General features: G+C 36.3%; 1 protein-coding gene across 5 annotated transcripts in view; it reads right to left on the bottom strand.

Annotated features, from left to right (window-relative positions):
* Positions 1-13732, bottom strand: part of CCDC88A (coiled-coil domain containing 88A) — a gene marked incomplete at both ends in the record, with an annotated part of 120787 nt that overhangs the window by 47211 nt on the left and 59844 nt on the right. For all 5 annotated transcript variants that reach the window (XM_079720460.1, XM_079720462.1, XM_079720461.1 and 2 more), the window contains 4 exons: positions 1040-1184; positions 1778-1924; positions 3764-3922; positions 6735-6816. In XM_079720460.1, the coding sequence (XP_079576586.1) occupies positions 1040-1184; positions 1778-1924; positions 3764-3922; positions 6735-6816 (533 nt within the window). The remainder of the gene's footprint in view (positions 1-1039; positions 1185-1777; positions 1925-3763; positions 3923-6734; positions 6817-13732) is intronic.

Here is a 13732-nt window from a genome sequence, read left to right as displayed (position 1 = left end):
ATCCCAGTAAATTCATTCTCAGCTGAATATAATCACTTACTATGAAGTCAATTTACATGGGGTCCCAGAATCCGGAATTAGATTCTCAAGTGTAAAATTAGGAAAAGCTTAATAGTAATAAATATGATGAGTCATCTGTAGAAGTAACTTCTTTAAGCGCCAGGTTATAAGCTCTTTCAGACCTTATGTGTCTACCTCACCACTATATCCTCAGGGCCTGGTATAATATTTTACACATAGTAAGTGCTTAATACATATCTGCTAAAGGAAGAAAAACAGGTATAATAATCTAAATACTGGGTAACTAAGGAATTAGGGAACCAGTCTAATTCAAGTAAATGTGACCTGGGTATAATTTCAATAAAGTATTGTATAGCAGTATTAGCAAACTCAAAGCTTTAACACAAAAAGCCACATTGTATGTGTGTGCCCCAGCTTTAATAAAGAGGACAAGTTAATGTGGAGCCTAGGGAAATAGAGCCAAAAGTTAAAAATTTATCTGGGGTCTTTCATTACCTCCCGGGTATAAATGGTAGGTATAATTCTAAAATCCAACATACTGATGAAAGTAGCCATAAAGATCCTTAACTTGCTTTACTCTGGCTACATATTCACCAAAGAATATTCCCACTGCATTCTGATTTCCTATTTAGGTTTGCCTGAAGTCAAAGAACATGGTGACCAGCTAATGACTTTTCTTTTCTATTTTGTAGATGGCTGTATCTCTCAAAATAAATTAATAAACTGATATCCCAGTTTATTGTGATATGAACATGAAATTGTGCCTAAACAACTGATCGAATCTGCTACTGCACTCAAAGTTGAGTTGTAAGACATGCAAAGATAAGGACCAGACCCAGGCATATGGAAGTTAACACACTACTCTGTGAAATTCTATCTAGGGAGATATGTGGCCTTTTGTGACATCTCCAACCAGGGAAAATAAAGAACAGCAATGAAATATCCAGAAATGTAAGCATAAATACAACTTCATTTATTCATTCATCCATTTAAATAAAAAAAAGAGTATTGGAAATACCTTCAGAAAGTTCACTAGTTCTGGATATTTGTTCCAGCTCCCAGCCAAGATGTAATGATTCGTCCATACTTTGTTTCTGTGCCATTTCCAAAGTCATATTTTCTTCCATTAATTCTTCAATCTTTTTTCTATCCATATCACGCTCCTTTTTTATTGGCAGGGAGTAGGGACAGAAAAGAAAGCTAAGAAACAGTACAATTTCAAGCTAATATTTTATTACTTATAACTTTCATTTATCAGAAACTGTACAATGAGATAAATTGTGAGTTCCTTAAAATTTTCACAATTTGAAGCTAATAATCAATTATAATTATTACTGTTGGTCACTAAACTGATCAGGTCTCTGACATCTTTTTATAGTGATCTTTGGGGACACTGAAAATACCTCTTCATAGTCAATATATTGTTTTAATGATATAACAAATGATTTCTGACCCAATGATAAATTTTAGCAAATAGTTGTATTTCTATATTCTAAAGGAGTGTTTGCACAACTGCTTATTAGGGTTTTCTGAAAAGCAGTAGTCAAAATTAATAAATAATACCCCTCTGTAACAAAAGCAGAAATTTCTACTACTTCTGAATTCATATAAAATTGGAAGCATCTAATTTATTTAGCTATCTCTTCTCTGTTAAGGCCTTAAGGACACTAGCCATCCTTGTCACTATAGGGAAATCAGATAAATCTTAGAATTTTTACTTAGAGGCCATGTAATAAATCTACCTTATAATACGTACCATTTCCATATCATGCAGTTTAGCCTTCAGCTGTAAATTTTCTTTTTCTAATTCATGTAATTTATCAGAACGAGCTCGAGTTCCTTCTAATTGGTCTTCCAACATGGTTTTTGTTTCTAATAAAACTTGATTGTCTTCTTTTAATTCCTATAAACATTTCAAGTAGGCTTTATTTGTCACAAATACATTAATATGTTAATCTTTAAAGCTCTGAAACATAAAAATTCTTTATTATAAAGTAAGACATTAAGCGGTCTTTATCAACAGTTCTATGCAAGAGTAAAGCTATTGGGCCTCCCTGGTGGCGCAGTGGTTGAGAGTCCGCCTGCTGATGCAGGGGATACGGGTTCGTGCCCCGGTCTGGGAGGATCCCATATGCCGCGGAGCGGCTGGGCCCGTGAGCCATGGCCGCTGAGCCTGCGCATCCAGAGCCTGTGCTCCGCAACGGGAGAGGCCACAACAGTGAGAGGCCCGCGTACCGCAAAAAAAAAAAAAAAAAAAAATAAATAAAAAAAAGAGTAAAGCTATTGAATAACAGAAACATAGTTAGTTTCATTTTATTTCCCAGAATTTAAGTTATTATATAAACAAAATACTCAGTACTTACATTAGGATTAATAATACTACTATAATTTCACATGAAATTGTCAGGGTATATTTAAATTCCTTAGTCACAAGGATAAGGAACTCAGTGTAAGTAGTCTTCCAGATATTTAAGACACCAATCGCCATAGAATCAGGGCTTAATTTATTTACTGAAATAGATTTAGGTTTCTCTCTACTTGAAAGTGAAGAATTTAGGCTTTTTGAGTAAAATACCAAGACTTGAATTAAGACTCACAGAATCATAAACCAAGGCTTTATCAATAAATATTTTATATAAACATCTTTAAACTCCTATGTATGTTTTGAAGACATGTTCACAAATCTATATTGCTAAGTTTAAGCCTACAGTTTATAAGCTGAAGTCAAGAGAAAGTATATTAAAACAGTGGCATCCATGAGGATCCCTTAATAGTGCCATGCATACGCCTATTTATTTATTTATTTATTTTTAATTTTTAAAAATTAGTTTCTGCTTTATAACAAAGTGAATCAGTCATACATATACATCTGTTCTCACATCCCTTCCCTCTTGCGTCTCCCTCCCTCCCACCCTCCCTATCCCACCCCTCCAGCATACGCCTATTTAAACAATTAACAAAGAACTAATATACACCTTATCTTTGCACTCTATTGGGTCTATTTTCTGGTAACATTCAGGCTAAGTTCTAACTTTCTCTTATAATGTTTTCATTTCCTGATTTAGCATACTCCTTCTTTCTTATCCCCATATTAAAACTGACCAAAATCTCCTCTGTTTACAGACAATGAAGAAATCACGGAGAAAGGAAAAAAGAATGCCAAGAAGCAAGGATTCTGAAATTCTTGCTGTCAAATTCAACATCATGTAACACAGAACTGAAACCATTAACTAAGAAAAATTGTTTTTTCTACTTTGTTCATACATATATATAAAGAGAGAAGACAAATGGGGGTGGGAGGGAAGAGAGAGAGAGAGGTGGGGGGAGGGGCAGAGAGAGAGGGGGAGACAGATATTGATTTCCCCTTCATTGATTCTAATTTAGTATTCTGAGTTGAGCAGCAATCAGAAATGTGTTTCACACTCACTTCTAGGAACAAGTTAGAAATTAGTAGAGATATATACTTTATTTTGATTTCAAAAGTCTTCACTACATATAATACAAAATAAAGGAATGAAAGAGCCCCAAAGAATTCAATAAAATGAATAGCATCCAAAAATCCCTTTTCACAAGTCTAAACAATATGCTAATCTATCATAAAATAAACACCTGATGCTATTTACAGTTTGCTCAATGTTTCAAGAGTTCCTTACATTTATTAAAGTGCATTTTAAATGCATTTTGAAAAATCATAATACTTCTAAAGAAAAGAACTGTGAATGGTTTAAATTACATAACATACCTCAACTCTTGCCTTATAAAATTCAATATCATGTAGCCTCTCTTTGTATCTGCTAACTTCACTTTCAAGCTTATCAACTCTGACAGCCTTCTCCCGAAGCGCATCTAATTCATCTCGATACATTCTTGCAGAACGAGCATCCGAAAGCAAATTCATGTTCTAAATATAAACACATATTAATATTTAAAATATTATTTTCTATTTTCAAACTGATAATCCTTGGGTTGTACAATTTGAAGAATTTACCAAAAAACCACACAAGAAAACAATGACTTGTATACTTTCTTTTTTGGCCGCGCCCTGTGGCATGTAGGATCTTAGCTCCCCGACCAGGGATCAAACCCGTGTCCCCTGCATTGGAAGCACAGAGTCTTAACCACTGGACTACCAAGGAAGTCCCTGACTTGTGTACTTTATTATTTTTATTTATTTATTTATTTGCACCAGGTCTTCTTTGTGGGATGCGGGCTCCTTAGTTGCATTTCCCCAGCTCCTTAGTTGCAGCATATGAGGTCCTTAGCTGTGGCGTGCAAACTATTAGTTGCGGCATGCGTATGGGATCTAATTCCCTGACCAGGGATCGAACCCAGGCCCCCTGCGTTGGGAGCGCAGAGTCTTATCCACTGCGCCACCAGGGAAGTCCCTGACTTGTGTACTTTAAAAGTGTGATTTTTGTGGGACGAGGAGGCCAAGTGGTTGAGGCGATGAACTGCGAAAAGTGTAAATTCAATGGTATATAAATTACAACTTAATTATTTTTCTTTAAATGGGAAGATAAAAAAGCCTTTTTTTAAACCAAGAATATGCATTTTAAACATATATGTTGGGCTTCCCTGGTGGTGCAGTGGTTGAGAGTCTGCCTGCTGATGCAGGGGACACGGGTTCATGCCCCGGTACGGGAAGATCCTACATGCTGCAGAGTGGCTGGGCCCGTGAGCCATGGCCGCTGAGCCTGCGCGTCCGGAGCCTGCGCTCCGCAACGGGAGAGGCCACAACAGTGAGAGGCCCGCGTACTGCAAAAAACAAACAAACAAAAAACCCATATATGTTTCTAGGGGCTTCCCTGGTGGTCCAGTGGCTAAGACTCCGTGCTCCCAATGCAGGGGGAGCAGGTTTGATCCCTGGTCAGGAAACTAGATCCCACATGCTGCAACTAAGAGTTTGCATGCTGCAACTAAAGATCCCAAATGCAGCAACGAAGATCCTGCACATGGCAATGAAGATCCTGCATGCCACAACTAATACTCAGTGCAGCTAAATAAATAAATAAATATTTAAAAATAATAATAAAAAAAATTTTAATGTTTCTATACAAAAATAAAAGCATATGCTTGCATAAAAACTTTTATATATCATGTTCTCCATTAAGAATGTAAAAAATATTCAGGATATTTTAAAGTAAGGAAACCTCTCCTCAACATAACCATTTGCAATGAATTTAAGGTGAAAAGTTAACTTTAAAATGCCAGATAGTAAAAACACAGAAGAGGCAAACTCTTACAAAAGTTGATCATTAGTTACTTTAGAGAAATAATGTTTCTATCCAGACATGTTACCAAAATCCTGCTGAGTTTTTAATACTTTCACATGAATGATTACTTGCATATGATTAGTGCATATCTTTATGCCATTTGAAATAAGTATTAAAATTCAACCTTTTTAAAGCCCTCTTCTAATTCTTTGAGTAGCAGTAATCAAAGTGTGATCCAGGGAAATCTGTGGGTCCCTGAAACCCTTCCAGGGAATTCATGAGGTCAAAATTATTTTCATAATAATACTAAGACAGTACTTGCTGTTTTCAGTCTCATTCTCTCATGAAGGGACAGTGGAGTTTTCCAGAGGCTACATACATGGCATGTGATATCTTAACAGACTGAATGCAGAAATATTCAATAGATATGAGAATCTAGTAGTCTTCAATTAATCCAGGCATTTAAAAAACATTTGCAAAAAATATAAAAGACTACTATTCTGCTAATTTTTTTTTGTTTTGGAAAATAATGGTTAATTACTATATAATTTTTATGTTAACATAGAGTGGATTGAGTATTATTTTTAAATGAATTAATAAATGCTTTTTAAATTCTTAGTTTTAATTTCAAATATAGTAAATTCCAGTAAAGAGAATACACATTAAATAATCCTCAATAATCTTCAAGAGTAAAGAAGGGTCTTGAGACCAAAAAGATTGAGAACCACAATTTTAGATGGAACACAAGTACAAAAAAACCCTGCTACCAAGTGGAATAGCAGCAACAGCAAATCTAAAACTAAAAATTATGATCCCTAGATTCATTCATCTAGAAAGTTCCCAGTTTATGATCCCACAAGTGAAATGTTCCCTGAATTTAAAATGGCAGGTTAGGTGAAGTAAGGAGAAGAAATAATTGTCCAGCCTTACCCCAATCCTTACCATTTATGGGTTAAAGAAGACCTCTTGTACTACCTCTAAATGAAAACGAAACATTACAGAGTAATTAAAAGAAGCAAATTCTTAAACAGTCTTGGTGCAAGATGAAAAAACACAAAGCATTAGAAAAATAAAAATAGTATTTAAAAAAGTAAAAGTCTGGATCTTATTTAGTAGAAACAGTGAAAAATTAAAAAGCATTCTGTCATATATAAGGTTAACATAAAGCACCATCAGACAGCAGAGACCTAGAGGTGTTCCAGCTTCCAAGCCCACAGAAGCCAATACATAAAAAAGAGAAACCTGGAACTGAGTCAGTCCTAAGAGTCTCCCTGGAATGTTAGCAAAGTTTGAATAGAACTAATAGAGAAAAAAGAAAACTCCAAAGACCTTTCCAGTTTTGATTTCTAGTTTTGGTTGTGGCATTTTTGAAGACAGAAACACTGAAAAAGTCATTGGATCTCATGAAACCTCAGTAAGCAGTAAGGCAAATGTTATATAGTATAAGGAGAAAAATCAATTTCCAATTGATCCTATATAATAAAAGTTCCAGGTACAAACCTCTTGTTGCAGCCTTTTTAGTTCTATTTCCATTTGTTCAAGTTCTTGTTTACAGTCCAGCAACTGTTCAGTCTTTTCCTCCCTTAAATGCAAAAAATATTTATTGAATAATAAACTTAATGCTTTGAAAACTATGATCATCATCTGTATCAATACAAACTTATTATCATTACTAAACATCTAGTTTAACATAGTACTGGCCATAACCCCAACCTACAGAAAAAGACAAAGAAATTGGTATTAGGAATTTATATGACTGGATGTCATGATACTCTCCCTTAAAGTTCTCCAAAGTCTAAGAACCTCAGTGACTAATGTCCTCATAGTTCATAAGGTAGCTTCTCTCTCTTCATCTTTTCTGCCATCCCCCCCAATTCTCACTCTCTTTTAGCTCTTTCTCCCTCTCTGCCTAGTCAAAGACTAAGCTGGAAGAGTTTTAATGAAAGGCAATACTATCTGGGTCTGAGACTTCTAACAGTCTCCAAACTATTTTTTTTAAAATAAATTTATTTATTTATTTTTGGCTGCGTTGGGTCTTAGTTGCTGTGCGCGGGCTTTCTCTAGCTGTGGCGAGCGGGGGTACTCTTTGTTGCGGTGTGTGGGCTTCTCATTGCAGTGGCTTCTCTTGTTGCGGAGCACAGGCTCTAGGCGCGCGGGCTTCAGTAGTTGTGGCTGGGGGGCTCTAGAGCGCAGGCTCAGTAGTTGTGTCTTGTGGGCTTAGTTGCTCCGCGGCATGTGGGATCTTCCCAGACCAGGGCTGAAACCCGTGTACCCTGAATTGGCAGGCAGATTCTTAACCACTGCGCCACCAGGGAAGCCCCAAACTATTTTCAACATTTACAACGACCTAAAGAAAATGATACACTGCCACAGATACCTAATACATTTTTGACCGGAGACATATTACAACTACAGGAGTTAGTTTCTGCAAAAATCCCCCTGCTAAAATCCTTATCTCTATTGGTTGCTTCCCTGTAGTCTAGACATCTTTGTATACCTCCTATTATACACTTTTTTCTTTTTAAATTGCTTTACTTCTAACTCCCATTTTCTATCTCCCCTTCAGAGCCAAGCTCCTCAAAGTAAGTCTCCACTCACTATCTCTCTCTACTTGTCCATCTTCTGTTCTTAAATAATAAAAAGTAAATGTTCACTGTGTAAAACAATCTGTTTCTAACATCTTATACCTGCTTATGTTTACAATTCTTTTTCACCAGAAAAATTTTTTATTGAAGTATACTTGATAAACAATGTTATGTAAGTTATGGATATAAGCTACAGTGATTCACAATTTTTAAAAGTTATACTCCATAAAATATTGGCTATATTCCCTGTGCTGTACACAATATATCCTGTAGCTTACTTTATATATAAGTTGTACCTCTTAATCCCCTACTCTTATGTTGCCCCACCCCCTTCCCTCTACCAACTGGTAACCACTGGTTTGTTCCCTATACCTATGAGTCTGTTTCTTTCTTGTTATATTCACTAGTTTGTTTTATTTTTTTAGATTTGACATATAAGTGACATCATACACTATCTGTCTTGCTCTGTCTGACTTATTTCACTTAGCATAATACCCTCCAACCCCATCCATGTTGTTTTAAATGGCAACATTTCATTCTTTTTATGACTGCGTAGCAGTCCATTCTATGTATATATACCACATGTTCTTTTTTTTTTTTAACATCTTTATTGGAGTATAACTGTTTTACAATGGTGTGTTAGTTTCTGCTTTATAACAAAGTGAATCAGTTATACATATATCCCCACATCTCCTCCCTCGTGCATCTTCCTCCCTCCCACCCTCCCTATCCCACCCTTCTAGGTGGTCACAAAGCACCAAGCCAATCTCCCTGTGCTATGCAGCTGCTTCCCACTAGCTATCAGTTTTACATTTGGTAGTATATATATGTCCATGCCACACTCTCACTTTGTCCCAGCTTACCCTTCCCCCTCCCCGTATCCTCAAGTCCATTCTCTAGTAGGTCTGAGTCTTTATTCCCATCTTGCCCCTAGGTTCATGACCACTTTTTTTTGTTTGTTTTGTAGATTCCATATATATGTGTTACCATACGGTATTTGTTTTTCTCTTTCTGACTTACTTCACTCTGTATGACAGACTCTAGGTCCATCCACCTCACGACAAATGACTCAAATTCGTTTCTCTTTATGGCTGAGTAATATTCCATTGCATATATGTGCCACATCTTCTTTATCCATTCATCTGTTGATGGACACTTAGGTTGCTTCCATGTCTTGGCTATTGTAAACAGAGCTACAATGAACATTGTGGTACATGAATCTTCTTTTTGAATTACGGTTTTCTCAGGGTATATTCCCAGTAGTGGGATTGCTGGGTCATATGGTAGCTCTATTTTTAGTTTTTTAAGGAACCTCCATACTGTTCTCCATAGTCGCTGTATCAATTTACATTCCCACCAACAGTGCAAGAGAGTTCCCTTTTCTCCACACCCTCTCCAGCATATATTGTTTGTAGATTTTTTGATGATGGCCATTCTGACCGGTGTGAGATGATATCTCATTGTAACTTTGATTTGCATTTCTCTAATGATTAATGATGTTGAGCATTCTTTCATGTGTTTGTTGGCAATCTGTATATCTTCTTTGGAGAAATGTCTATTTAGGTTGTCTGCCCATTTATTGACTGGGTTGTTTGTTTTTGTGATATTGAGCTGCATAAGCTGCTTGTAAATTTTGGAGATTAATCCTTTGTCAGTTGCTTCATTTGCAAATATTTTCTCCCATTCTGAGGGTTGTCTTTTCGTCTTGTTTGTGGTTTCCTTTGCTGTGCAAAAGCTTTTGAGTTTCATTAGTCCCATTTGTTTATTTCTGTTTTTATTTCCATTTCTCTAGGAGGCAGGTAAGAAAGGATCTTGCTGTGATTTATGTCATAGAATGTTCTCCTATGCTTTCCTCTAAGACTTTGATAGTGTCTGGCCTTACATTTAGCTCTTTAATCCATTTTGAGTTTATTTTTGTGTATGGTGTTAGGGAGTGTTCTAATTACATTCTTTTACATGTAGCTGTCCAGTTTTCCCAGCACCACTTATTGAAGAGATTGTCTTTTCTCCACTGTATATTCTTGCCTCCTTTATGAAAGATAAGGTGACCATATGTGCATGGGTTTATCTCTAGGCTTTCTATCCTGTCCCATTGATCTATATTTCTGTTTTTCTGCCAATACCATACTGTCTTGATTACTGTAGCTTTGTAGTACAGACTGAAGTCAGGGAGCCTGATTCCTCCAGCTCCGTTTTTCTTTCTCAAGACTGCTTTGGCTATTCGGGGTCTTTTGTGTTTCCATACAAATTGTGAAATTTTTTGTTCTAGTTCTGTGAAAAATGCCATTGGTAGTTTGATAGGGATTGCATTGAATCTGTAGATTGTTTTGGGTAGTACAGTCATTTTCACAAGGTTGATTCTTCCAATCCACGAACATGGTATATCTGTCCATCTGTTTGTATCATCTTTAATTTCTTTCATCAGTATCTTATAATTTTCTGCATACAGGTCTTTTGTCTCCTTAGGTAGGTTTATTCCTAGATATTTTATTCTTTTTGTTGCAAGGGTAAAAGGGAGTGTTTTCTTAATTGCACTTTCAGATTTTTCATCATTAGTGTATAGGAATGCAAGAGATTTCTGTGCATTAATTTTGTATCCTGCTACTTTACCAAATTCATTGATTAGCTCTAGTAGTTTTCTGGTAGCATCTTTAGGATTCTCTATGTGTAGTATCATGTCATCTGCAAACAGTGACAGCATTCCTTCTTCTTTTCCAAATTGTATTCCTTTTGTTTCTTTTTCTTCTCTGATTGCTGTGGCTAAAACTTCCCAAACTATGTTGAATAATAGTGGTGAGAGTGGGCAACCATGTCTTGTTCCTAATCTTAGTGAAAATGGTTTCAGTTTTTCACCATTGAGAACGATGTTGGCTGTGGGTTTGTCAGATATGGACTTTATTATGTTGAGGTAAGTTCCCTCTATGCCTACTTTCTGGAGGGTTTTTATCATAAATCAGTGTTGAATTTTATCGAAAGCTTTCTCTGCATCTATTGAGATGATCATATGGTTTTTCTCCTTCAATTTGTTAATATGGTGTATCACATTGATTGATTTGTGTATATTGAAGAATCTTTGCATTCCTGGGATAAACCCCACTTGATCATGGTGTATGATCCTTTTAATGTGCTGTTGGATTCTGTTTGCTAGTATTTTGTTGAAGATTTTTGCATCTATGTTCATCAGTTATATTGGCCTGTAGTTTTCTTTCTTTGTGACATCTTTGTCTGGTTTTGGTATCAGGGTGATGGTGGCCTTGTAGAATGAGTTTGGGAGTGTTCCTCCCTCTGCTATATTTTGGAAGAGTTTGAGAAGGATAGGTGTTAGCTCTTCTCTAAATGTTTGATAGAGTTCACCTATGAAGCCATCTGGTCCTGGGCTTTTCTTTGTTGGAAGATTTTTAATCAGTTTCAATTTCAGTGCTTGTGATTGGTCTGTTCATATTTTCTATTTCTTCCAGGTTCAGTCTCGGAAGATTGTGCATTTCTAAGAATTTGGCCATTTCTTCCAGGTCCATTTTATTGGCATATAGTTGCTTGCAGTAATCTCTCATGATCCTCTGTATTTCTGCAGTGTCAGTTGTTACTTCTCCTTTTTCATTTCTAATTCTATTGATTTGAGTCTTCTCCCTTTTTTTCCTGATTAGTCTGGCTAATGGTTTATCAATTTTGTTTATCTTCTCAAAGAACCAGCTTTTAGTTTTATTGATCTCTGCTATCGTTTCCTTCATTTATTTTGGATCTGATCTTTATGATTTCTTTCCTTCTTCTAACTTTCGGGTTTTTCTGTTCTTCTTTCTCTAATTGCTTTAGGTGTGAGGTTAGGTTGTTTATTTGAGATGTTTCTTGTGTCTTAAGGTAGGACTGTATTGCTATAAACTTCCCTCTTAGAACTGCTTTCACTGCATCCCATAGGTTTTGTGTCTTCATGTTTTCATTGTCATTTGTTTCTAGGTATTTTTTAATTTCTTCTTTGATTTCTTCAGTGATCTCTTGGTTATTAAGTAGTGTATTGTTTAGCCTCCATGTGTTTGTATTTTTTACAGACTTTTTCCTGTAATTGATATCTAGTCTCAGCACTGTGGTCGGACAAGATACTTGATACGATTTCAATTTTCTTAAATTTACCAAGGCTTGATTTGTGACCCAAGATATGATCTATCCTGGAGAATGTTCCATGAGCACTTTAGAAGAAAGTGTATTCTGTTGTTTTTGGATGGAATGTCCTATAAATATCAATTAAGTCCATCTTGTTTAATGTATCATTTAAAGCTTGTGTTTCCTTATTTATTTTCATTTTGGATGATCTGTCCATTGGTGAAAGTGGGGTGTTAAAGTCCCCTACTATGATTGTGTTACTGTCGATTTCCCCTTTTATGGCTGTTAGTATTTGCCTTATGTACTGAGGTGCTCCTATGTTGGGTGCATAAATATTTACAATTGTTATATCTTCTTCTTGGATTGATCCCTGGATCATTATGTAGTGTCCTTCTTTTTCTCTTGTAACAGTCTTTGTTTTAAAGTCTATTTTGTCTGATATGAGAATTGCTACTCCAGCTTTCTTTTGACCTCCATTTGCATGGAATATCTTTTTCCATCTCCTCACTTTCAGTCTGTATGTGTCCCTAGGTCTTAAGTGGGTCTCTTGTAGACAGCATATATATGGGTCTTGTTTTTGTATCCATTCAGCCAGTCTATGTCTTTTGGTTGGAGCACTTAATCCATTTACTTTTAAGGTAATTATCGATATGTATGTTCCTACTACCATTTTCTTAATTGTTTTGGGTTTGTTATTGTAGGTCTTTTCTTTTTCTTGTGTTTATACCACATATTCTTAATCCATTCATGTGTTGATGGACACTTAGGTTGCTACCATATCTTGGCAAGTGTAAATAATGCTACTATGAACACTGGGGTGCATGTATCTTTTTGAACACCACATTAACAAACTGAAAAAGAAAAACCAAATGATCATCTTGATAAATGCGGAAAAAGCTTTTGACAAAACTCAACACCCATTTAGAATAAAAACTCTGAAGAAAGTGGGCATAGAGGGACCATACTGCAACATAATAAAGTCTATATATGACAAACCCACAGCTAAAATCATACTCAACGGTGATAAGCTGAAAGCATTTCCATTAATATCAATAGTAAGGCAAGGATGTCCACTCTCACCACTTTTATTCAACATAGTACTGAAGTCCTAGCTACAGCAATCAGACAAGAAAAAGAAATAAAAGGAATCCAAATTGGAAAGGAAGAATGAAACTGTCACTATTGGCAGATGACATGACACTATGGATGAAACTGAGCAGGAACCTGTGGGACCCTCCCAGGTGCAATCCTTTTCATGTCCCCTGTTTACTGTTTGTAGGAAATAGGCTTCATTCAGCCTCCTGACGTTCCCTGAGTTCCAAAGGGCAGATTCAAACAGTTGCTAATCAGGGAAGGAAGGGAATGTAGAAACAAAGGAGCAATAGTCAAGAAACAACTGTGCAGCAATAAAGCAGGGTCCTGGTGCCTCCTCAAGGAATATAAATAACAATACCTTTGAGTTCTCCTACAGGAACTAAGGCCCCCACTCAGGTGGAGGATGGTCACTTCAGGCTGAGCACGATTCCTGGAATACCACCCTGTTACCTCACCACCAACCAATCAGAGGAAAGTGTGCACACAGGAGAAGATAACAAGACTCTGACCACCTCCAAAATTATTTTCCTTTTAAAAACTTTCATGGTCAAGCAGAATCTTCAGAGTTGGTTTTTGGACACAAGTCTACCTTTTCCCCAGGTTGCTTGCCTCCTGAATAAAGCAAACTTTCTTTTCCAACCAATACTTTTCTCTCAAGTACTGGCCTTCAAACAGTGAGCAGCTGAACCTAAGTTCGGCAACACAGATAGGAAATCCTATAGA

This window comes from Hyperoodon ampullatus (genome assembly GCF_949752795.1).
Source record: "Hyperoodon ampullatus genome assembly, chromosome: 15".
Lineage (NCBI taxonomy): Eukaryota > Metazoa > Chordata > Mammalia > Artiodactyla > Ziphiidae > Hyperoodon > Hyperoodon ampullatus.
Note: the sequence above shows the minus strand (reverse complement) of the source record. Positions and strands in the feature narration are given on the sequence as shown.